At 36.2% G+C, this 25,005-nt stretch overlaps 1 protein-coding gene across 6 annotated transcripts in view; it reads right to left on the minus strand.

Moving 5' to 3' along the window:
• The window catches only part of KMT2C (lysine methyltransferase 2C), a 285,908-nt gene that overhangs the window by 24,234 nt on the left and 236,669 nt on the right, over window positions 1-25,005 (minus strand). For 5 of the 6 annotated variants that reach the window (XM_027841013.1, XM_027841014.1, XM_027841016.1 and 2 more), the window contains 9 exons: window positions 23,972-24,035; window positions 22,000-22,232; window positions 18,921-20,606; window positions 8,874-9,086; window positions 7,544-7,708; window positions 6,714-6,852; window positions 6,371-6,518; window positions 1,089-1,267; window positions 850-992 (listed from right to left, as the gene is read on the minus strand). In XM_027841013.1, the coding sequence (XP_027696814.1) occupies window positions 850-992; window positions 1,089-1,267; window positions 6,371-6,518; window positions 6,714-6,852; window positions 7,544-7,708; window positions 8,874-9,086; window positions 18,921-20,606; window positions 22,000-22,232; window positions 23,972-24,035 (2,970 nt within the window). The remainder of the gene's footprint in view (window positions 1-849; window positions 993-1,088; window positions 1,268-6,370; window positions 6,519-6,713; window positions 6,853-7,543; window positions 7,709-8,873; window positions 9,087-18,920; window positions 20,607-21,999; window positions 22,233-23,971; window positions 24,036-25,005) is intronic. The other variant, XM_027841015.1, reaches the window with a different exon arrangement.

Raw genomic sequence — 25,005 nt, forward strand, 5'->3', positions numbered from 1 at the left:
AGCATAATAGTGATCATATCACACCAATGAAATTGACTGTTTGCTAACATGCCTTGATGAATGTCCATTAATTAACTTCAATTCAAAAAGCCTTTATTAAATATTATATGCAAAGAACTAAAGGAAGGAAATAAAACTGAACAAGACAACATCAAAATTGGCAGATATAAAAATCATCTAACATTCATAGAGCACTTATTATGAACATACTGCAGGGGATACAAAACTAATGAGATATTGTCCAATGCAGAATGAAACATACATGGGTTTTACTCAATTATGCATATTGATGAGACATTTATTTATTTTTAAATGTTCAATGACAGGGCCATGGAAGGAAAATATATAATATACATAATATATATTATATATAAAACATATAATAAATACTTTTAAATAATTTTTATAGATTAAAAAGGATGTAAATTTTTTTAAAAAAATTTTATTTTTTTCATTAAATATCTCCCAATTACAAGTAAAACATAACAATCATTTTTAAAAACTGAGTTTCAATTTCTCTCTCTCCTCTTCTTGAGAAAGCAAAGCAATTTCATATTATACATGTAAAGTCATGTAAAACACGTCCACATTAGCCATGCTGCAAAACAAAACACAGAGACAAAAGAAGTACAAGAAAAATATAGTAAAAAATAAGGTATGCTTCAATCTGTGTTCAGAGTAGGCCCACTGTGCATTAAATATTAATATCCAGATTTTTAAAAAACTACAAAAGATAACACTCAAATTTTAAATGTTATCAAAAAATCTTTATTTTGATATCTGAAAGTCAGGAGATATAGTCTATGCATATAAGTATATGTGTAAATGGTATGACATTTTATCCCTTACCTCGGCAGCCGTGGGATGTAGAGTGATTGCCACAGATATAAGGCCAGATTTAGGGCCATTCTGGGATGGGCCAAATGGAGACGTGAAAAATAGGGTGCCTGAACTAGGCTCAGCTTTTACATCATTCTGTCTAGCTTCTGAACCTTAAAAAAAAAAATAGTGAAAGTGGATTGTTTGTCCAAAGTACATTAACACTACATTGTTCAGGAAAAAAAAATGGTGATGTATATCAATTTTACCTTTTCCACTGCTGCTTGGCAAAATTGGAATGACAGGGGATGGGACAGGTTCTGGAGGTTCTTCTTTGACCAATGACAGGTCTGGATACCTGCTTATTTCCATTCCTACCACACTTTCAGGAGAAGAGGAGGGAACAAAACTCTCAGGAGTGTCCCTATCACTACAGGGATCCTGGACCCTGAAAGAAAAGGAGCAATCAAAATTTGGAGTTTCACTAGTAAGGGACTTCTTATATTTCTCAGAGTTTCCATTAATTCTCTATTTCTTTTTACTATGAAATAGTGTACTATTGTGACAGAAATAAGAAAACTTTAGATTTTATATGTATTTGACTAACAAATGAATCAACTTCTATTCAAACTGGCAAACTGTCTCTGAAAAATTAAGATCCTTCAACTACTGAGTAACTACAAGGAGACTTTAGTACTTTACTAGACATTCAGACCAAAAGCTGGGCCTGAAAGTTTATGGAAATAAAAAGTACTGATCACATCATCAACAACAGGGTGATTCTGGACTTCTCTTATATATGAGGAAATTAAAAACTAAGAAATGAATAATTTCTTAATGTCATATCTAACAACAGGAAGAGACAGGGTTTAGGTATAAATACTATACTATCAATAAACAAATGAAATTCATTAGCCTAATAGAAGGTAGAGTTTAAAAATGTAGAAATTTTAAGAAGAGCTTAGGAAGAGGCATGGATGACAATTCTATGAGGGAAAATTAAGAGAAATGACAGATGGCTTCCCTTTTCTCCCCTATTTCTTATGTTCCATCACTTAGATGCCTTTTACCACTACTCCATTTTTCACCCCTGTCTTACATGAAAAGGCAGCGTTATTCCTTTTAAGGCTAACCCCTCTAACCTATTTAAGAGATCACATTCCATCTCACCTCTTCCAAAAAATCAACTCCTTTGTCATCCCCACTCTTTTGCTCATTTTCATTCTCTCTCTGCTACTGGATTATTCCCTACAAACATACCTAAGTCCCCACACTCACTCCCACTGTCCTGCATCTCTTCTGCCCTTTGTAGCTAAACTCCTTGAAAGGGCTGTCTACAACAGGTGTTCCCACTTTCTTTCCTTTCACTCTCTTCCCTAATCCCTTAAAATCCAAATTCCAACCTTATCAATCTACCTACACTGCTCTATCCATAGTTACTAATGATCTTAATTATCAAATCTAATGATCTTTACTAAATTCTCATTATCCTCGACTTCTCTGCAGCCTCTGACACTGTTAACAGTCTCTTTTCCTTGACACTTTCCCCTCTCTAGGTTTTTAGGGCACCACTCTATCCTGGTTCTCTTTCTACTTATCTGGTTGCTCCTTTTCTGTCTCTTTTGCTGGATCCTCTTTTAGATCATGCCCTCTCACCATAGGTGTCCCTCAGGGTTCTATCCCGAGTAGTTTTGTCTTTCTATACTACTTCACTTGATGATCTTATTGGCTTCCATGGATTTAATTACCGTTTTTCAGCCTATGATTCTCAAATCTACCTTTCCTGCCCTAATATCTCTCCAGTCCTCTAATTTAGTATCTTAACCTACCTTTCAAACATCTAGAACTGGAAGTTCAGTGGACATTAAACTTAATATGTCCAAAACAGAAGTCATTACCTTTCCCCCTAAGTCCTCCCCCTACCTCCCGTATTACTGCAGAGGGCAACACCATCCTTCTAGTCCCTCAGGCTAGGAACCTGGGAGTCACCCTGGATTCCTTCTTATCTCACACCCCACCATATCCAACCTGTTGATTTTCACCTACAAAACATCTCTCAAATAGGGCCCCTTCTCTCCTCTCAGGAGTGGAGAACCTGTAGCCTGGAGACCACATGGCCCTCTAGGTCCTCAAGTGTGGCCTTTTGACTGAATCCAAACTTCATAGAACAAATCCCCTTAATAAAAGACTTGTTCTGTAAAACTCAGACTCAGTCAAAAGGCCACACTCAAGGACCTAGAAGGCCACATGTGGCCTCAAGGTCACAGGTTCTGCACCCCTGGATAGGCCCTCATCACCTCATGCTTGGATTATAGCAATAGACTGCTGGTGGGTCTGCCTGCCTCAAGTCTCTACCCACTCACATTCATCCATCAAAATGATTTTCTTAAAAGCTGGGTCTGACCATTTCACCTCCATCAACTCCCCCTAATTAATAAACTCCAGTGATTTCAATAGCTTCCAGGCTCAAATACAAAATGCTCTGTTTGGCTTTCAAAGCCCTTTATAACCCAAACCCTTCTTATCTTCGCAGTCTCCTTACACCTCATTCCCCACCAAGTACCCTTTGATCCAGTGACACTGGCCTCCTGGCTGCTCCAGGAATAAGACCCTCCATCTCGAGGCTCCAGGTATTTTCTCTGGCTGTCCCTGAGCCTGGAATACTTTTTCTCCTCTGCTCTGACTACTGATCTCCCTGGCTTCTTTTAAACATGAACTAAAATCACACCATTAGGAAACCTTCCTAACTCCCCTTAATTCCAATACTTCCCCTCCTGTAATTATTTCATATTTATCCTACATACAGCTTGATCTGTGTACATCTGTTTGCATGTTGTTCCCCACTACATTACAAGCTCCTGAGGGCAAGGTCTGTCTTGTGCCTCTTTTTGTATCCCCAGGGTTCAGCACACAGTGGCTGGCATATAGCTGCACCTAAACAATGTTTATTGAATGAATGGTTCTCTTATTAGAACCCTCCTTTCTGTCTCCTTTTCTGGGTCCTCTTCTAGTTCATAACCTCTAACCACGGGATTAACTGCCTCACGGGATTCTGGCCTGGATACTCCTTCTCTATCACCTCACTGCTCCTATGATTTTAATGACAATCTCTGTGCTAGGGGCTCTCTTTTACCTATTTGGCCCCAAAACTCTCTGCTGACCACCAATCCCACATCTCCAACCGTCCAAAACAGAACTCATTATCTTTCCCCCTAACCCCCTTGCCTGCTCCTGACCTTCCCAATTACTATAAGGACAACACCATCCTTCTCATCCCTCACACTCTAAACCTAGGGGTCACTCTCAACTTCTTACTCTATCCCACCACCCAGAAACAAACTGTTGCCCAGGTCTGTTGATTTTGCCTCTGCAGCGTCATTCAGACACGGCTCCTCTCCTCTGACACTGCCCACCTTTCCAGCGTAGGCTCTGATCACCTCATGCTTGGGTTACTGAAATAGCCCTGTCTTGCCCAACCCAACCCATCCACCATTCAGTCACAAGAGGGATTTTCCTAAAGCACAGGCAGAACCATGTCACTCCTCTCCCTATCACCTCCAGGATCAAAGCGAAAATCCTTTATCTGGGACAAAACCTAGCCCCCTTCTATCTTTTGTCTTCTTACACCTTACTCTCTGACAACTATTCTTCAATCCAGCGACACTAGCCTCCTAGGTGTTCCATGGACAAGACACTCCATCCCTTGATTCTGGCTTTCTCCCATGTCTGGGACACTTTCCTCCCTCATCCGTGCCCTCTGACCTTCCTGGCTTCCTTTAAGTCCCAACTAAAATCCCTTCTTTTACTAGAAGCCTTCTCCAACCCCTCTTAATTTCAGTGTTTTCTCGATTTCAATTATTTTTTAGTTATCCTTTAAATAACCTGCTTTGTATTTTGTGTGTTGTCTCCCCCGTCAAACTGTCAGATCCTGGAGGACAGGAACTATCTTTTGCCTCTTTTTTGTATCCCCAATACTTATCATAGTGCCTGGCACATTGTAGGTTCCTGCCTGATGGATAGAAAAATCAATCAAAAACCATTTATTAGGTATTCATTAAGTGCTGATACTGTTATAAGTTAAATGTTGAGGATATAAAGCAAAAATAAAGAGTCCCTGTCCTTAACTTTTGGTCTGATATAGGGTGTCACTACTTATGTCCTTAAATCTGAACAAAGAAAAAATGAGAATCATGCTATAAATGTTGCAGCTCTGAGCTTTGATAAGTCAATACTCTCTGATATAACCACATATAAGATGTTTAACTTTACTCACCAAAAAAATGAACACAGTACTTATTCATGTTTTGCAAAACAAGATGTAGTCATTTATAAAATATCTTGAAATATTTCTTGAAGATGCCATAGGGTATGTTTCTCAGAAATAAATACTTCAATATGGCAAAAATCAATGAATAAGTATCTATAAAGCACCTACTATGTGGCAGGCACTGAGGATACAAGTACAAAGAATTAAAGAATCCTTGCTCACAAGGAAGGTTACCTTTTATTAGCAATGGGGAGAGGGGATGGATGGCAAGTACTTCTAGGTGTAGATTCAGAATAAATAGCAACAAATAAACATATAAGGCAGTCAGCCAAGGCAGGTAGTAGCAGTAAGGGGAATAAGAAAAGGCTTCCTATTGAAGGCACTGCTAGAGCTACTTCTTGAAGGAAGAGAGGGATTCCATGACTTCAGGAGGACCAAGGAGTGTACTCAAACGAAGAGCTAATGTTGTGCAGGAGAAATATCAAGATGGTCAGTTTAGCTGGAGTGCAGAAGGTGGGAGAAGTATCATGTAAGGTAGGAAAGAAAGGTTAGAACCAGGTTTTGAGGAATGTTAAAAGCTAAAAAGAGTTTCAATTTGGTCCTCAAGGCTAGGGAGAACCACAGGAGTTTACTGAGGAGAATGATACAGTCAGAACTGTGCCTAAGGAAAATCACTTTTAAAATGATATAGAAAAATGATTTTCCTACAGCATACTAGACAGTGCTAAGGATGGTAAATGGTCAGTAAGCATTTAGTAGGTGCTCACTTTGTACCAGAAATTATGCTAATAAACACCATGTATACAAAGAAAGGAAAAACACAGAAAATAACAAAATTAACTGACTTAAAAGTATTTTTGAAACCATGAGAAATATGATGAATCAGTAAGCTTTAGCAACTTTGTATGAACTACTGAAGATAGGGCTGATCACATCAGTCATTTTAGCTATGTATATAACATAAGTAGGAATCACAACAAATCAATAAATAAATTTTATTTTAAACATAAAGATGATTTTCCTAAGTGTATTTGACAGTCTGGTAGAGAAGGTGCCTCATCAGGAGCTTCCTATCCCAATGAAACCACAGGTCTTATCCCAGCCTAGGCTCTCAAACTGACTTTCTATAAAAGCTCTCCGTAAGACAACCAAGCTTGACAAATGGGTCATATGATTATTTGTAAAATCTATTGTAAAGTTAAAACAGCTTTACATATACATCTTCCTATAAAATTTTATGATAAAACAATATTAAGAATACTTCTGGGAAAAAGAAACTTTTACCTTAACTCTTCTTGATTGTTGTGAGGAGGCGTTGGAAGTGAAGCAGGAACATCCACAGTTTTGGGGCCTTGGGCCATAGCTCTGACCAGGAGGTCATCCTGTGGTTTGAAGGGCAGTGGAAACTGTTTAGGCCCAAGAGCTTTAGTAACTGAAAACACAAAAGCACAACAAATATTAAAATTGGTATTTCATGTGTATGTGAAACTTGACAAAATCAGAGGCAACTAAAGAAAATAATCTCATGTATATATGTATATTCATGTGCTGAAGTTAAATAATATTATATATTTTATACTTTGGGAAATGACAATTTGACATGATGAAAGTGTTAGGTTCATCATACCATCATGGGCCACTAACATTCCAGCTCTGCCAGCAAGTTCCTCAGTGGTTGCAAAGCCATTTGCCATCTTTTGACAGGTCACAGGAGGAGGAGTAGGAGGGAGAGAAGCCGGAGGTGTAGGAGGGTTACTTAAGTTATTCTGTTGGAGATCAAAAGATATAAAATAAATAGACTGAAATTGTATTTTTCCAACAATGACAACAAAACTTAGCTCCCTGAACATGGAGGCAATGACTTAGTGCTTTTAGTAACTAGGATCTTCACTTCTAAATGGACAGATGATTAAATAAAAGCAAAAATGGGTCCATAATTCTTTTACTAAGCCTGAAATAGATGTTTTTATGGAATACATTTAGCTTTTCTATAGGATGGATCCTTAGACATAAAGCCCTCTAATATCTGATTTTTGTTTTCTCAAAAAACCTCTAAGTTTAGACCAAAAAAAAAAAAAAAAAAAAGCTGGAATCCTAAACCAAGAAATGTCCTCATCAAATTCTCATTAAGAAATGCTTTGCTGATCTAAAAGTCTTGATAAGGAATTGGAAATTAGTGTTTCATGAAACTGTAATTACAACTCATTTCCTTGGGTAACTGCAAATGTTCTGTAGCTATGTCATGAATGTGAACTTGGAGACAAACAAAAGTCAAAAATCCAAAAAAGAACAACCTTAACATATCAGATGCTTCAAGGGACTTGTTTTGTTTGTTTGTTTTAAATCTATCTCTTAGCTAAGGTTCAGAATATAAACCCAAGAAGAAGTAATTTAATACATAGATAAAACTATCTCAGTTTGGACAAGGCAAAAATAGATGGAAAAAAAAATCCATACCTTGTAGATCAATTGAGAATAATAGTCTGAGACCCCTTCAAGGGTGGCACTGCCAAAAGTTCCTAGAAGGCGATTTCCACTATTACATTGGCCACTGCCATAAGGAAGAAAGTGGGCAAAATTCACTCCAATGATTGGTTCCATTAGAGGAAGCAGAGAGAGCTGCTATTGAAAAAATATATAAAAGTGATATAGATGATAGACAAGAAGCAAACAATATTACAGTATCAATTATCTTCTTTAAGCAAGACAGCAAGTAAAGACTCAAAAAATTTTGAATGTCAGGTAAAATGCTTAAGGCCCCTTCCCCCTAAACCAAATTATCAAGACACTGGATTACATTAAGGGAGAGTAAAGCATATTAATTTGACATGTTTTAAAAATAAGATAGAAATTCATCTTTTTAGGATGACCAAACCAGGTTAATAACAAGAAAAACAAATTGTGTCTTCTGCAAATCTCTGGGCCTTATTTTTTTTCTTCCACATCAGGAAAAGGGACAAGCTGAAGGGTAGTACGACTGATGTTACTTTAAATTCAATCAACATGTTTGATAAGGTAACTAAGTGAAGCAGTAGATACACCAGTCAATGGATCTAGAGTCAGTCAGACTTTAGTTTGAAGCTAGCTCATTTAATAGTTGTGTGACTTGGGATGAATCGCTTATTTTCTGTCTGCCTCTGTTCCCTCATCTGTAAAATTGGGAATAATATTAGCAAGTATTTCCTAGGGTTGTTGTGAGAAATCAAACGACACAGTAAAGTACTTTGCAAAACTGAAAGCTCTATATAAATTCTAGACATTATTATTTTTATTCTTTAAAAATCATATTAAAGAATGTAATGCATGTGAAAAACTATTCTAGGGGAGATACAATGCTTAAGAAGTCAATAATGGCTGTGTGTCAATGATTTAACAATTATGGGGAGGACCTATAGCTCTCTGTTGTGGCAAAGAGTCACTCAGCTCCATTTTTTTTTGGTTTCTAAGGCAAAAAAAAAGGATAAATGACTTTCTAAGACTGAGAGTATATGCCTTGGTTGTGAAGAATACCCAATAACCACTGATTTCATCCATCTATATAAGGGAAATTTATAAGGAAAAGGGAAAGAGTGTGAGGGAAGCCTCCTAATAAAAAGGCTTTTTAATCAGACTGTGGTTGTAGCATAATAGGATCACAACCACAATAGATAGGGAAATGATCAATTAGGAGGCTGGTTTATGTGTACTTTATGGGAAAAATTCTCATTCTAAGAGTGAAGTCAAATGTTTTTTTTTAAATAGTTAAAATTTTTTCCCAACCCTCAAGGAACTGTTCCTAATAATTCACCTGTTTCAAGTGGGCAAATGTGTCAGTGTTAGAATAAATAGATTGTTTTTCCTCTTCATCCTTCTTTCTTTTTTTAGAACGAGGTGCTGCCTTTTCTCCAGTCCTCTGAGTTCGTTTGCTCCGTTGTTTCTTGGTTTCGCTTAGTACATCGGTTTTGGTCTGCACGTTATTTCCACATTCAAGGCCACCATGTATCTGATTTCCTGGAGTTGGCTAGCAGAAATATGAAAATCAAGAAATCAGAATGGACCAACCATGCATTTAATATTTATTTCATGCTAGTCCTACTCCAAACCATAATTCAATTCATTTGATGATATATGGTGATAAGAAGATGGCCAATGGCTGCAAATGGGAATCATTTTAAAGATGCTATTTACATTTGGGGACATTGTTTTCAGCTCAATACATCAAAGGACAAAACGAAATAGAAAACAAGTACTTTTCAAATGAGATCAAAACAGGAAACAGACATCACCCTCTGAGTCTGACCATGCTTTTTGCTATTGCCAACAAGAAAGAAAAACATAATTCACACTCTTTAAATTGCAGAAGTACTGTGCTTTAGGGCCTGAGGGTTATGACAGCCAAGACATCTTAACCCACTCATGTAAATCTTTTATTCTTCCCTGGCAGTGTTGATCTACAGGGGGAAATCTGAGAATAAGGGCACCTGGGAAATACCTTTGCCAGTTTCAAGAAGCTTTGCGAGACAACTAGTATTCTCCAGTGAAAGAGATGAACACATATAACACAAATGTATTATATTGATCATTCAAATTATAACACTTATAAATCCTGACAAAATATGTATTGGACTATATTAAATCAGACTAGGTAATTCATATAAACTTTGCTTCTCCTTTTCATTACCTTGTGGCTAAGTATTCAGAAGTATTTCTTTTTGAGGGAAAACCTGTTATTTCTTTTTGGAATACAGACGCTACTCTTTTCTCAAGTTAGGGACTGGAGAAATTATCCAAAGAAATGTGTAAGACTTGAACATGGCAGTTATGTGTGCAGAAGTATATGCTATTTGGTAACAACTACAGATGAATTTGAAGGACACTTGCTGATTAACTGTGTAAAAGTAGTGTGTTTGGTACTTAGGAGACACAAATTAAGTAATGCCTTTAAAGGTACTTTGTAACTATAATTTTACTTAGGTGCTTGCTGTTATTACTACAAAAAGACAAGAAAGTCAAGGACCAGTAAAAGTAACTTTTTTTTTCTTTCCATTTTTTGGTGAGGCAAACAGGGTTAAGTGACTTGCCCAGGGTCACATAGCTAGTAAGTGTCAAGTGTCTGAGGCTGCATGTGAATTCAGGTCCTCCTGACTCCAGGGCCAGTGCTCTATCCACTACACCACCTAGCTGCCCCAAAAGTAACTTTTAAAGTAGAAGTTAATAATGTATGCTCGGAAATGGTCCGCCATTTCTTTAGGCCAAACAAACAAAATTGAACAAAATACACAATACATGCAAATCTAATGAAGTAGTAAAGGTAAAACATATTTTGTTTATTCTGAAGGCTTGAAAATATCAGGTTTAATGATCAGGATTTCTTAGGTCAGTAAAAAGAAAAGAAATGGAAATTCTAACTTTAGTTAATTACAGCCAAAATCACTGTGTTAAGTTATTAAAGCTGGCTCCCTGATTTGTGATGAGGAAAAAAAATAGTATTAATACAGATTTATGAATGGGGGACAGCATAAAATACTAGAGCAGGGGTGGGGAACCTGCAGCCTTCTAGGCCCTTGGGTACAGTCTTTTGAATGAGTCCAAGTTTTACAGAACAAATCCTTTTATTTAAGGGGATTTGTTCTGTGAAGCTTGGATTCAGTCAAAGGGCCACACCTGAAGACCTAGAAGGCCATATGTGGCCTGGAGACCACACGTTTCCCACCCCTACACTACAGTATTTTTATATACATACCATTTTTAACTTCCTCCACTACTTTTACCTTTCAGCCAGCTTCTCTATTCCATGGACCAGCAATAAAGCTTAATATGTTTCCATTTATTTAACAGAAATGTTAACCGGAATAAACTATAAGTTAATATCATTTGGGTATTTTAAAGATTTGTGATTTTATTGACTTTGCTATTCCTTTCACCAAAACATATAATAACCCCTTTATGTTTTGGGTAAAGGTCTTCTTGAATGGTTGTGGCCAACAAAACAAAACATAATCTAGTAGTTAACTTACTGGGAACTGAATTTGGCTAAGCTGCTTCTCAGCAAAAACCATACATTCTATTACTGGTACCATGCTCAATTCGATTCTCCATTCCACTGGAATGAGAAATGGAATAAAAGTAGTGGTGGTAGTGGTAGTGGTGATGGGGTGTGTGTGTGTGTGTGTGTGTGTGTGTGTGTGTGTGTACACAACATTTAGGTAAGGTACAGTATTTGCCAATTTTACTGAGGGTGTTTGATATAAAGATAGTCTTAATAAAAACAATATATGATTATGGCATTAGAGAGGTATGAAGCAAAGTCTTCTAGAAGGTCTGGGGAATGTTGGGCATGAGGGGGAGTTGGGGGAAGATCATTGGCAACTTGGGCGAGAAGAGTATCAAAGAACCCTTCCTAATTAGTAGGTTCTATTAGAGGTTGTAGCATGATTTTTAAGAACTCATGATCACCAGTATAATGTTTTAAAATATTAGAGGAGAATGTCAGTAAAAGAGACAATCATAAACTAGAGAAACCATAAACATAACATTTTCAAGCCTTACTGTTATCTGAACCTTCCACAACCTGCATGCAATAAAAATTATAAGTGTACTTCCCACATGTTTGTTGAGTTGGAAGTATAGTCTCTAATTACAGAGGCTAGTCATCTTTTTAAGAAAATTAATATTAATAGTTCACTAAGTCAAACATTACTAGTACAATATATTTTTAAACTGGGCTTAATTTGTAAGCAAACTATAACTATGTCTCTTAATGTGTCATGGTGGCTAGAAATGCTACTCTTTGTTCAGAAAGACCCAAAACTCACCATCTGATCTTATAAGCAAAAGAAGCCATGGCCAAGACACTCTATTTTGCTGAATTCTGGTTTGCTCATCTGCAAAATGGATATAGTACCTGTGCCTGCCTCACAGAGATGTAGTGAGAAACAAATGAGCTAATATATATAAATATATATATATATGTATACACACACATATATATAGACACACATACACATATATATAAATATAAAACCTATTTGCAAACTTTAAAGTGCCATATAAATGTCAGTTATTATTATTAAGAATTTAACTCTGTTACACAAGTGTCAGCTTTTAAAAACAATCACAACATAAGCAAAACAAAGTGGCACACAGGTTCACAGACTTTTTTTCAGTTACAAAAATAATAATAACATTGTTTTTCTCCCTCTCCCCAACAACTGAACATCTTCAACTTAATATTAACAGATAATTCCCAAATAGACAGCTCCAGGAATTTATCTCTACCTCTTAGTTTAATATTATATTGGTGCCACAACCTCCACTTGTTTAAAATTGAGCTTTTCTTTCCACCACACCTCTTCATTCACAGTTTCTATCAATGGCACTACCATTCTCATTCTCCCATAAGAGAAAACCTAAGTGTTACTCTTCCTTCTCATTCACCTCTCAGTTACCAGGTTTTATTGACTTTATACCTTTATGTTTTCTCTTGCATCCAATTTCTGGTCTCTCATTCTACTACAACCCTAGAACAGGTCTTTTGGTCACCCATTTGGACTATTGGAATACCTTACTAAACAGGCTTGCCAACTATTAGTCTGTGTTCTCATGAATCAATCATTCATGTTCCTGGTGTTTCTCCTTATGCATAACAGGGCTGGCTCATTCCTCCATTCAAGGTGCTTCAGGTAGCTCAATATTGCCAACTACATAAAACTCAAATTCCTTAGTCTAGTATTGGTTTTCTAAAAATATGGCACTACTCTACCTTATAGCCTCTTTTCACAAGATTCCCTTCCAAAACACTCTGCACTACAGCTAAAGTGAACTATTTGTTCCCTTTGCATGCCCTAAACCTTCTCATTGTCATGTTTTTGTTCACAAATTTCCTGGGGTGGGCAAAGCCAAGATGGCATAGAAAAGGCAAGAAGTTGCTTTAGCTCTCTCCAATTTCCCTCCAAAACAACTTTAAATCAAGTGACAGAACCCACAAAAGGATGGAGTTAACTTAGAAGGACTGCAGGAAAGATCAGTCTCATTCAGGTAAAAGGGGAGTGTAGTCCAGCACAGGCAGTGTCCAGCAAGCCAGTAGGAGGCCCCCAGCCCCAGCACAGCAGGTCAACTGCCAGCCATGGAACGAAGCCCTTGCTGCCACAGGTGAGTTGCCGCCTGTAAGCCAACGACCAGGCCCTAGCCCCCTGCATAAAAGCTTGGGACAATGCCTCCAGTACCCCAGGAAAGAGGTCAATTTTAAAAGTCATGAAATAGGTTGGAAAATGAGCAAAAAACAAAACAAACCAAAAAAAGCCCTGACCCAAGAAAGCCATTATGGTGACCGGGAAGATCGAAACACAAACTCAGAAGAGGACAACAATATCAAAGCACCTACACGTGAAGTCTCAAATAGAAATATGAATTGGTATTAGGCATAAAAAGTCCTCCTGGAAGAGCTCAAAAAAGATTTTAAAAATCAAGGAAGGGAAGTAATGATGACAGTTATGCAAGAGAATCATGAAAAAAGAGTCCACTGGTTGGTAAAGGAAGCACTCACGCACGTGCGCGCGCGCACGCACACACACACTCACAACAGAAAAAGATGTACAAAAATGTACTGAAGAAAAGAAGGAGAATGTGCTGAAAGGAAAAAGAGTTACAAAAGCTAATGGAAAAAAAAATTCCTTAAAAATTAAAACTGGGCAAGTGGAAGCTAACGACTATAAGAATCAGTAAAACAAAAAACAAAAGAATGAAAAAACAGAAGAAAATATAAGATACCTCCTTGGAAAAACAATTGACCTAGAAAAAGATCCAGGAGAGATAATTTAAGAATTATTGGACTACTTGAAAGCCATGGACAAAAAAAAAGAGCCTGGATAGCATCTTTCAAGAAATTATCAAGGAAAACTGCTCTGATATCCTAGAACCAGAGGGTAAAGTAGTAATTAAAAGAATCTACTGATCATCTGAAAGAGATCCCAAAATGAAAACTCCCAGGAATATTATAGCCAAATTTCAAAACTCTCATGTCAAGGAAAAAATACTGCAAGCAGTCAGAAAGAAAGAATTCAAATATCGAGAAGTCACAGGCAAGATTACACAGGATTTAGTATCTTCTACATTAAAGGATAAGAGGGCTTGGAATATAATACTCCAGAAGGCAAAGGAGCTTAGATTACAACCAAGAATCAGCTATCTAGAAAACTAAATATGATCTTTCAGGGGAAAAGATGGACATTCAATGATATAGGAGACTTTCAGACATTCTTGATGAAAAGACCAGAGCTGAATAAAAAATTCAGTTTTCAAATACAAGACTCAACAGGACCATAAAAAGATAAACAGGGGGAAAAAAACCCATAAGTTATTCAAAAAGGTTAAAGTCTTTAACATCCTTACATGGGAAGATGACATTTGTAACTCTTTTTGGGGGGGGGGGGGAGCATGGAGGGAGGCAATCAGGGGTAATTGACTTGCCCGGGGTCACACAGCTAGTGAATATCATGTGTCTGGGGCCAGATTTGAACTCAGGTCCTCCTGACTCCAGGGCCAGTGCTCTATCCACCGTGCCACCTAGCTACCCCCATTTGTAACTCTTAAGAACAGTATCTCTACATTTAGATGGAGTATACATAGACAGCAGGTGTATGTATAAGTTGACTTTGATAGGATGATATAAAAAACAAATTAAGGGGTAAGAAAGAAGATTGCACTAGAAGAAAAAGGAAGGGAGAGGCAGAATAGGGTAAATTAGATCACATGAAAAGGTGTGAAAGATCCATTACAGCAGAGGGAAAGAAAGGGGGGAGGGGTACGAGTATTGTTTGAATCTTACTTCCATCTGATTTGGCTCAAAGAGGGAATAACATACACACTTAGTTGAGTATAGAAACCTATCTTACTCTGGCCCATAGGGAAGTTGGAAGGGAGGGGGACAAGAAAAGGCAGCCAGGGAGGAGGCTGAGAGAAAGGAAGAGAGAAGGAGGTGGTGGTCTGAAACAAAACACTGGTGAGAAGGGACAGGGAAAAAGGGGAGAGGGAGAGAGGGAGAGAGAGAGAGAAGTATAAATAGGGGAAAAATAGGATGGAGGGAAATAAACAGTAATCATAACTGTGAATGTGAATGGGCTGATATGTCTCATAAAACAAAGCAGATATCAGAATGGATTTAAAATAAGAATCCTATAATATGTTGTTTACAAGAAATACATTTGAAGCAGAGACACACACGAAGAGTAAAAGTAAGGGGATGGAACAGAATCTATTATGTTTTGGTTAAAGTAAAAAAAAGCAGGGGGTAGCAATCATGATCTTAGACAAAGCAAATATAGATCTAATTGGAAGAGATAAGCAGGGAAACTATATCTTGCTAAAAGGTACCACAGACTAGAGCTTCTTAAGCTGTAGGTTGCAAGTACAAAAGTGTTACCTATGTGAAACCATCAGAAAGCATTATTTGTAATGGTAATAATCTAGAAGCCCTCCCAGTAAGATCAAGAGTAAAGCAAGGGTACCCATTATCACCACTATCATTCATTATTGTACTAGAAATGTTAACTTTAGCAATAAAAGAAAAAGAAATGGAATTAGAGTAGGCCATGAGGAAACAAATCTATCACTCTTTGGAGATGCTATGATGGTATACTTAAGAGAATCCTAGAGAATCAACTAGCAAGAGATAGAAAGATAAATTCCATTTAAAAAACTGTAGACAATATAAAATACTTGGGAGTCTACCTACCAAGACAAACCGAGGAACTATATGAACACAATTATAAAATACTTGTCATTCAAACAAAACCAGATCTAAACAACTGGAAAATATCAATCACTCAGGGTAGTCCAAGCTAATACGATAAAAATAACAATTCTACTTAATTTACTTATTCAGTGCCATGCCAATCAAACTACCAAAAATTATTTTATAGAACTAGAAAATATCATAACAAAATCTGGAAGAACAAAAGGTCAAGAGTATCAATGGAATTGATAAAAAAAAAAATGCAAAGGAAAAGTGGCCTAGCCATACCAGATTTCAAACTATACTATAAAGTAGCAATCATCAAAACTATCTGGTACTGGTTAAGAAACAAAATGGTGGATCAGTGAAATAGATTAGGTACACAAGACACAGTAGGAAATGACCATTGTAATTGAGCATTTCATAAACTCAAAGATCCTAGGTTCTGGGATAAGAACTCTGTATTTGACAAAAAACTGTTAGGAAAACTGAAAAATTGTATGGCAGAAATTAAGTTATAAACCAACATCTTACACTGTATATCAAGATAAAAGTCAAAATAGGTACATGATTTAGATACCATAAGCAAATTAAGAAAGCAAGGATTAGTTTACCTGTCAGATGTATGGAGAAGTGAAGAATTTATGACCAAACGAGACAGAATGCATTATAAGATGTAAAATGGATAATTTTGATTACGTTAAATTAAAAAGGTTTTACACAAACAAAACCAATGCAACCAAAATCAAAATGAAAGCAGAAAGCTGGGAAAAAATTTTTACAGCCAAGTGTCTCTGAAAAAAAGCCTCATTTCTCAAATGCATAGAGAACTGATTGAAATTTATAAGAATACAAGTCATTCCCCAATTGATAAATGGTCAAAGGATAGGAACAGGCAGCTTTCAGAATAAAAAATCAAAGCTATCTGAAGAAATATGAAGAAGTACTCTGAATCACTGTTGATTAGAGAAAGGAAAATTAAAACAAGTCTGAGATACCACCTCACACCTATCAGAAATGACAAATGCTGGAAGGAATGAGGGGAAAAAGGTACACTAATGAAGGGCTGGTGGAGTAGGGGACTAGTCTGGAGGGCAACATGGAACTAGATCCAAAGGCTATAAAACTGTATATCCTTTGACCTAGCAATACCACTACTAGGTCTGTATCACAAAGGGATCAAAGAAAAAGGAAAAGAGCCTATACATAAAAAACGTTCATAGCAGCTGTTTTTGTTGTGGCAAAGAACTGGAAATTGAGGGGATGCACATCATCAGGGAATGGCTAAACAAGTTATGGCGCATAACTGCGATGGAGTACTATCGTATTGTGGGTAACTATGAGATGCAGATAAAGTGACTAAAATCTCTACAGTCTCTAACACACAGAGATCATTACTGTTAGGCATATGCTCCAAAGAGGTCAGTTCCATATATTCCAAAATATTCACAGCAATACAGTTTATAGCTGCAAAGAACTCAAAGTACCATTGATACCCATATATTAGAATATAATTATTCTGTAAGAAACAGTAATTATGATAAACATAGAGAAGCATTTAAAGACTTATCTGAATTAATGTAAAATGAAGCAAGGAGAACCACAAAAAATTATATATACAATGACTAACAACTGAAACTGAATGCTGACAAATTATAGTATCAAGTGTGGTCCCAAAGAAGTAGTATTAGAAGACATCTCCTTCCCTTTTTTGCTGAGGTTGGGGAATACAGATGTGAATGACTGGATAATATCAGACTTTCAGTATGTTTCAGCTCAGTTTTACTGAGTTCTTTTTTTCTTTGTTACAAGAACTGGCTCTCTGGGAGGGGGAAGAAGAGATATACTTTGGAAAATGTAAGTAATATAATAACAAAAGATATCAATACTTTACTTTAAAAAAGAATAGTTGGCATCAAATTTAACAATGAGTTTTCATAAGGCATTTTAATGTATAATACCCTTCAATTACTTAGATAAATTAGATAACTCTTCTATCTATGGGATTCAAATCTAAATGTTTTAACTCCAAATCCTGGGTCCTATATACTTTACTGCTTCCTTCCCCACAATAATAGAATACCAGATTTTTAAGACATAGAAACAAATACACATTCTTATCAAGAGAACAGTTGCCTGATATCGAGGGAAAAAATATTAAATTCAGCATACATGAAATCTTTAACAACATAGTAAAGAACTAAGAACTTCGCCCTCAATGATACTATTTCAGAACCCAAGGAGAAAGTGTAAAAATGTATCTAAAGAAGAAAAATAAAGTATTAATATTCATTTGGAAAGAGTTTGATATTTAAATGAAGGAATAAATAAATCTTAAATAAGCTAAACTAAAACCCATTTTTAGTATTATTGGTCATAACAGAGATTTCTGGAATAAACCCTAAAGTCAACAAAACCATGATCACACCACACCAATGAAGTTGACTTTTCATTAATATGTGCTGATGAGTATCTATTAATTAACTTTAACTCCAAAAGTACTTATTAAATATATCCTATATACAAGGGACTGAAGGATACAAAATTGAACAATTAAACATCAGATATAATAATGAGCTAATATGTATAAAGCAACTATTAAGTATAACACACGTAGGGGATACAAAACAGAATAAAATATCGTCCATTTTCTGGCGAAGCTTTTGCTCTAATCAAGAAAATAAATATAAAGTCATGTATGTAGAATAACAAAAGCCAGAAAGGTGTTTGTTCCACTGAAGCAAAAACGGTTATGGGACTAAAGGGAAGAAGAAAACATTTAGATGTGGAGATCTGAATTAGGGACTAGCATTAAACTGTTCCTGTTACCTGTAAGAAAGCCTTATAAATACACAGCAAGAAACTAATCAATAAGAGTTTTAACATACTAAATGCCCACTAATGAAGGCAGACAGCTCTTCATTAAATAAAGCCATAAGGTAGTGAACAGCAAGATTAACATAAGATTAAGTTAATTTAATTTACAGATTCCTATGTGACAACATGGGGAAGGGAGGAGAGAGGAATGGGAATAGTACCATCTACAAAATAAAAATCATGAAAACAAAAAAGATGTTGGGAAGAAAAATTCCTGGTGGTTTTTTAAGAATTGTTGAAACTTACCAGGCCTTCAGCTGATTTGTGCTTTTCTATTAATTTGTTATTCCCAGAACCTTCTTCTTCTAATCTCAAGCTATCTTCAGATTTTTTATTTAAAAGGGAAGATGTCTTTTTATTTTTCAATAAATGTTTCAAAAGTTCATTCCCTGAATCTCCTTTTGAGGGAGGGACACTCACTAACTGGGTTGGACTCTGGGCTGATGAGACAGTCTTTTCTTCTGTTTTAATGCCAGTTTGATCCTCCAGTTTGGGCTCAGTTTGGCCAGGGCACTGTTCTGCCTCAGCCTTTTCCAGTTTAATTTCTTGAATATTTTTAGGGATTTCCGAGGTGAACTTTACAGGTTCTGAGTCTGCAGTGGACTGATGATGTGGATTCCTTTGTGAAAAACCACTACTGGAGAGATTATCTTCCAGTTCTGAAGATGGCTGATTTATCTCCTCATTAGTAGTTGATGAGCCCAAGGGTTCTGCTGACTCTTGCTCTACCAGATGAGGAGTAAGCTCACTGGGTGTGACCACTGTTGGGGTTGAGGTAGGTTCTGAAATACTTGGAGTTGGTGGGGCAGTTATATCTGAATGTGGAGTTGACGGTGCCTTTGTTGACTCTGCATCATCATCTTTCTTTTTTTTTCTTATTCTTTTCTTTTTCCCTTTTTCTTCTGGAATTATATCAGAATACAACTGAATAAGAGACTGGCTTGATCCTGGATAGTTTTGTACATGAGGCACAGTAGTCTCTTGACCACATGGAGGACCAGTATTAGCTGTCTGCAGTGCTGTGGGCATCCCAGGAGTAAAGGAAGGCCTTATTTGGCCTTGTGGAAAATTGTTGCCAGAAAGATTTCCATGTGGTTGTTTGACAGAATGGAAACTTGGACCACCACTAAGAACTGGTGGATCAGGTCCAAAAGGGGCAGGGCCAATATGCCGCCGTTCATTGGTCTGCATAAAAGTTTGATTGGGGGGTGAATTAACAGATCCCTGTTGCATATTTTGCTGTTGTAGTCCTATTTGCTGTTGATGTTGTGGAGACTGCTGAAGAGGTCTAGAGTGTGGTATGAAATCACAGGGTAAGTCAGAATTGAAAAATGGAATCTGGGACAAAGACCTATTATTCAATTCTGATCCAATCATGCCATGTTGTTCCATTTCTATTCTCTGCTGCAAAACTCTCTGCCTGTCCACTTCTTGCATGAGTTGAATTCGTTGCCTTTCCTGCTGCTCTCGTAAACGTTCCTTACGTTCTCGCTCTTGAAAACTTTCACTAAAGGGGTTATTGTCATCAAATTCTACTCTGGGAGGTGGGCCACTCTGTGAATTTGAATTTGAAGTAGACCCTGGGGCCGGAGCATTAGTCTTTATTGGTATTGGAGGCATCGGAGGCTGCATCCTTGAAGCATTTAGAGGGAGGCGAGGAGGGGTACTTGTAGGCTGCCAACCTGGTAAATTTGGCATTCTCGCAGGATTGGCCTGACCAGGTATAATAGGTGTATGCTGTTGGTGTTGAAGTTGCTGTGATGCTATGGGAAAATTTGGCTGACTTATTGCTGCTGGTGACCCTCCAGGAACCATTGTGGGCTGAGGCTGGACTCCTGGCATCAAGACAGGTGGAGCCATTGCACACTGCTGTTGCTGCTTGATTCGGTAATCCTCAATGAGTTCAGCATGTTCTTTTTGCTGTTTTCGAATCTGAAACACAAGAAACATAATTTATTTGTATGCAATATTCATAGTAAATTAATTCATTCAATATACATTAATTGAACACTTATTACATGAAAGGCTCAGTAAAAAGCTAGATCAGTCAATATATCTTGGCTGGTCACGTAGGTAATAGCAAAGCAGGCAGTAAGGTCTCAAGGGACTAAACTGATGGAAAGGGTTTAGAAGCTGAGACCAGAAAAAATTTTTATTGGACAACAGCAGGATTAGAAAACAAATTTTTAACAATAGCAGTTATAGATAAATAGTATTCTTATCACCATTATTTACTTAACCTTCCTTTACCTACTCTACAATCCACCTAGCCTGACCCTACCTGAGGTATCTCATATATAATACTCCATCTTGCTTTCAGGGTAAAGACTAGAGCACAGACCAGGAGATCAGTGATCACACCTCTCCCAGGACTGCACCATCTTGGAAACACTGAAAACTTACAGACCCCTAGAACTAGCTCTCAAAACTATAGGTTGAAAAAGCTGGAAGCTTAGCAGTGATACTCCACTTTCCCCACGGGACACAGCCCAACGTTAACAAAGTTCAATTCAAAGTCAAGAAACAGGCTGCAAAAATGAGCAAACAGAAAAAGAACCCAACTATAAAAAACTACTATGGTGACAAGGAAGCTCAAGACACAAACTCAGAAGACAATGACATGAAAATATAACACAAGCAAAGCCTCAGAGAAAAACACAAGCTAGACAGAAGTCCAACAAGATTTCCTAGAAGAGCTAAAGAAAGAGATTTAAAAAAAGAGGAAAAAAAAAGATTTTCAAATCATAGTAGTAAAGGAAAAATTGGGAAAAGAAATGTGAGCCATGCAAGAAAATTATGATATGAGATTTAACAACTTTAAGAAGCACAAAAGTAATTGAAAAACTCCTTAAAAAGCAGGGTTAGCCAAATGCAAAAAGAGGTACAAAGAATGGACATTTAATGAAATAAAGCTTTCAAGTATTCCTAAGAAAAGACCAGAGCTGAAGTTTGTTAGGAGGAAGGAAAATGTCTTGGGGTTTGGGGGTGGGGGTAGGTGAGATGCAGGAGAAGTGTCAATTAATAACAGTTAACAAAATCTGGCCTGGGTGATAAATTTAGATAGAATACACCTCAAAAGAAGAAAGATTATTGAGCGACAGAGGTAGACCGTTAGTCTAGTAGTGGGAGTGATGAACTAGAAGTATCCTGACTGACTGCCCCATCATAAATCAGCAAGTTTCTCAGGGGCTACGTATTCTGACTTTCTTACTACTAAACACTACTGATAATGAATATATTCATCAACACAACCAGAAGAAAAATTTTAAATAGAGTACCAATAATGGATTATTGAGTAATTATTTCCTTTCTGCAAGTCTATTACCTGTTCTAGCCGTTTCTGAACCATACTCTGCTGCTCTGTAACATGCTTCAGTTGTTCTGCATCTTCTTCTGGGAATTCTCGGCCAGCTTTTTTGGCCGTGCGTTGCTTAGCAGAGAGAGCCTTCTTAGATTTTCTGTGCAGTCCAATTTGTTCTTCAAGATATTTCTGCTGCATCTGGAGAAGCTGTTGGGTCTCTTGAAGCCACTCTTCATACTGCTTTCTTTGTGAATCATCTGGGAAAAACATCAAAATTGCACATTTATTAATATTATTAGTGGATGATCGATATAAACTCCATGAAGCCATTCTTTTTTTTCAAATGCTGGTATATGATAACTTAAAAAAAAACCTATCCAAAAAATTTTCACTGTATATATAACATGAAAAGTTTGAGCTATAATGAAGGAATTACCAAATTTTAGGATAATATTTTGTTTCAAATGGCAAAGTATGTCTACTTGGAAACATATTGGAAAACATCAACAAAAATATACTGAAATAGATGGAATTTATATTCATAAAATGGATAAAACTTTCTCAAATATTCCATAAAAGTAATCATAGCATGGTATCTAGATTATTTTTCACAGATCCTAACATGAATAATCCCCTCACGTTTGCTTCAGTTTACAAGCTTGCTCTACTTATAAATGTAGACATTGTTCTAAAGCGGTAAATACTCTAGAAGGTCTTAAAAAACAGACTTTTAATTTAGAATTTGGTGTTCTATGGAGAGATAATTAATGGTAGGTATAAAATAAATTTAACAATAACATCTGTCAATTTCATAATGACAAATCTATAAACAAGCAAAAATAGTGAAGGATTAAATTCTCAAAAAAGTTAGCAGTTAATGACATTCTTGCTGTTCCTATCTGCCCCTCTCCCCGTAAAAATATAGCTTTTCTTCATCTTTTAATGTCTTTATTCTGAAAGGGCATTTCATGCCTATGCATTGATAACAAATCAATAATGGTAATTTTATGACAGTATAAATTCTTCACATGCCATCTTCTTATCTTATGGTAATACACAGAAATGAATGAATGTAACTCTAGAAGGATCCTAGCTAAAAAAATATCAATGTTACAGAATATCATTATACATTAAGAATTCAACAAAAGTAAATGGGCACAGTAACATCAGAAAAAGCCAGTTAGAGAAGTTTGGTATGTTTTAAAAAATATAAAAATATATTCAAAATATAATTATGGCATACCAGGAATTCAAAAGGTCAGATTTTGGGGTTCATTATTAAATGTAGAAAATCTAGTGCATGTGACTGTTGTGTCCAGTTGACCAAATTTGGAAGGAATTTTCAAGAACAGGCTTTTTCACAAGGTTTCAGAAGTTCTCCTTCTGGTGGAATAAGACCTACCGCAAAGAAAGCCTTTCTGGTTTCTGGAACCAGGAGAGCAGAGGTGCGCAAAATGAAAAATAATGGTGAAAAAAAGTTAGCTAAACAGTCTGGAAATTTCAGAAAAGTTCAACTGAGATTGAACTTTAAGAACCTATCCTGCGCCTCTAATGAGTTCCCTGAAGGTAATTCTGTAACATACAAAAGGGTATTGCTGCATTTCTGATCTGCAAACCAGCTGTAACCCAGTTTGTTTCTTAAGCATATTCCCATTATTTCTCCCATGGTATATCTTTTTTTGAATGTGTACATTTTAGAAAGAAAGCCTTCAGAGAAAAACAGGAATGATTTAATTCAATAATTTATAAATTCTTACACTGTATTCATATATGTACTGTGTTTAATATAGGTACAAGCAGGAAAAGATAATGGGAGATATGATTTTTCTAATGCAAATGCTCAAATCTAACCAATTCTTCACACACATTAATGGTTCAGAAATAACTAAAAAAGCAAGCTCAATTGTATGACGATAATTGAAAGAGAATATATTTATAGTAAAGACAAAAAAAAATCCCCAGAATGCATGTAACTAATTAAAAGATTTATACTTACTGACAAATCCTGGACCAAAATTTGGAGGATTAGGCCTAGAAATCTGAGGTGTTAAACTGCCATCCTAAAATAAGTAAAATGCATAAGAATTTTTTTATAATCAAACATTAGACAAAAAGAAAAACCAAATAGAATTGGTAAAATATTTTTAAACATACTACAAAGGAATTAGAATCTTTCACTTTTACAAGGTAGAATGAATTTAGGGGTCATATTTGAGCATTTGTAATCAGATCAGAATTACTTCACTCTTTTCAATATTTAGTAGTGTATATATTCACTTAGGCTGGAAACTAAAGTAGTCTTAAGGATTAATAGTAAAGTCACAGTGGGACTGCCCCACATCTTCACCTCACTATAGTACACTTTACTACAGTACTGTAGTCAAAGACTACAACACAGATTAATCTTATCTTCAAGTTACTTTAGCAACTAAATTTTCTTGGATTGGATATACTTTATAGGAAATGATTTAGAGATAATACACTGTATTAGTTTTTTCCAAATTAAAAACAAAAAAAAAACCACATAAAATTGTCGGGAGTTTAGTATTAATTGCAATTAACTGATTCATTTTTCTTAAAGTTGTACACTAAATAGCAAATACAGAAAGCTGAAATAATTTACATTATATTCCATATTACTTTATTTTTTATTATGCTTACAAGTTACATAGTCTGACAAGAGAAAAAAAGGAGTAAGCAAATTTATTAATAATGAAGTATTTCCTGTCAAGCCTAAGCTAATATTTGTAATACTACTATACAAGTTAAAGAAGCTACTGGAAACTCTTTAGATATAGCAAAAAAACAAGTAAAAGCAAATTTAAAATACCAGACCGATTCAGAAAAAGAAACCCTATCACTTTCTCTAATCATTGTCTGATCATTTCTAAAAACACAGTATAAAATTTGTATGTACAAAAATAAACAGTAGAAATGAGTGGTTTACAAGAAAGTATTTCTTTACTACATCAAAATCACAGCATATCAGAGTAACAAAATGAAAATATCCATCTTTTTAAACTTCTGTTA

The sequence above is a fragment of the Vombatus ursinus genome, unplaced genomic scaffold (assembly GCF_900497805.2).
Source record: "Vombatus ursinus unplaced genomic scaffold, bare-nosed wombat genome assembly UNPS02014852.1, whole genome shotgun sequence".
Lineage (NCBI taxonomy): Eukaryota > Metazoa > Chordata > Mammalia > Diprotodontia > Vombatidae > Vombatus > Vombatus ursinus.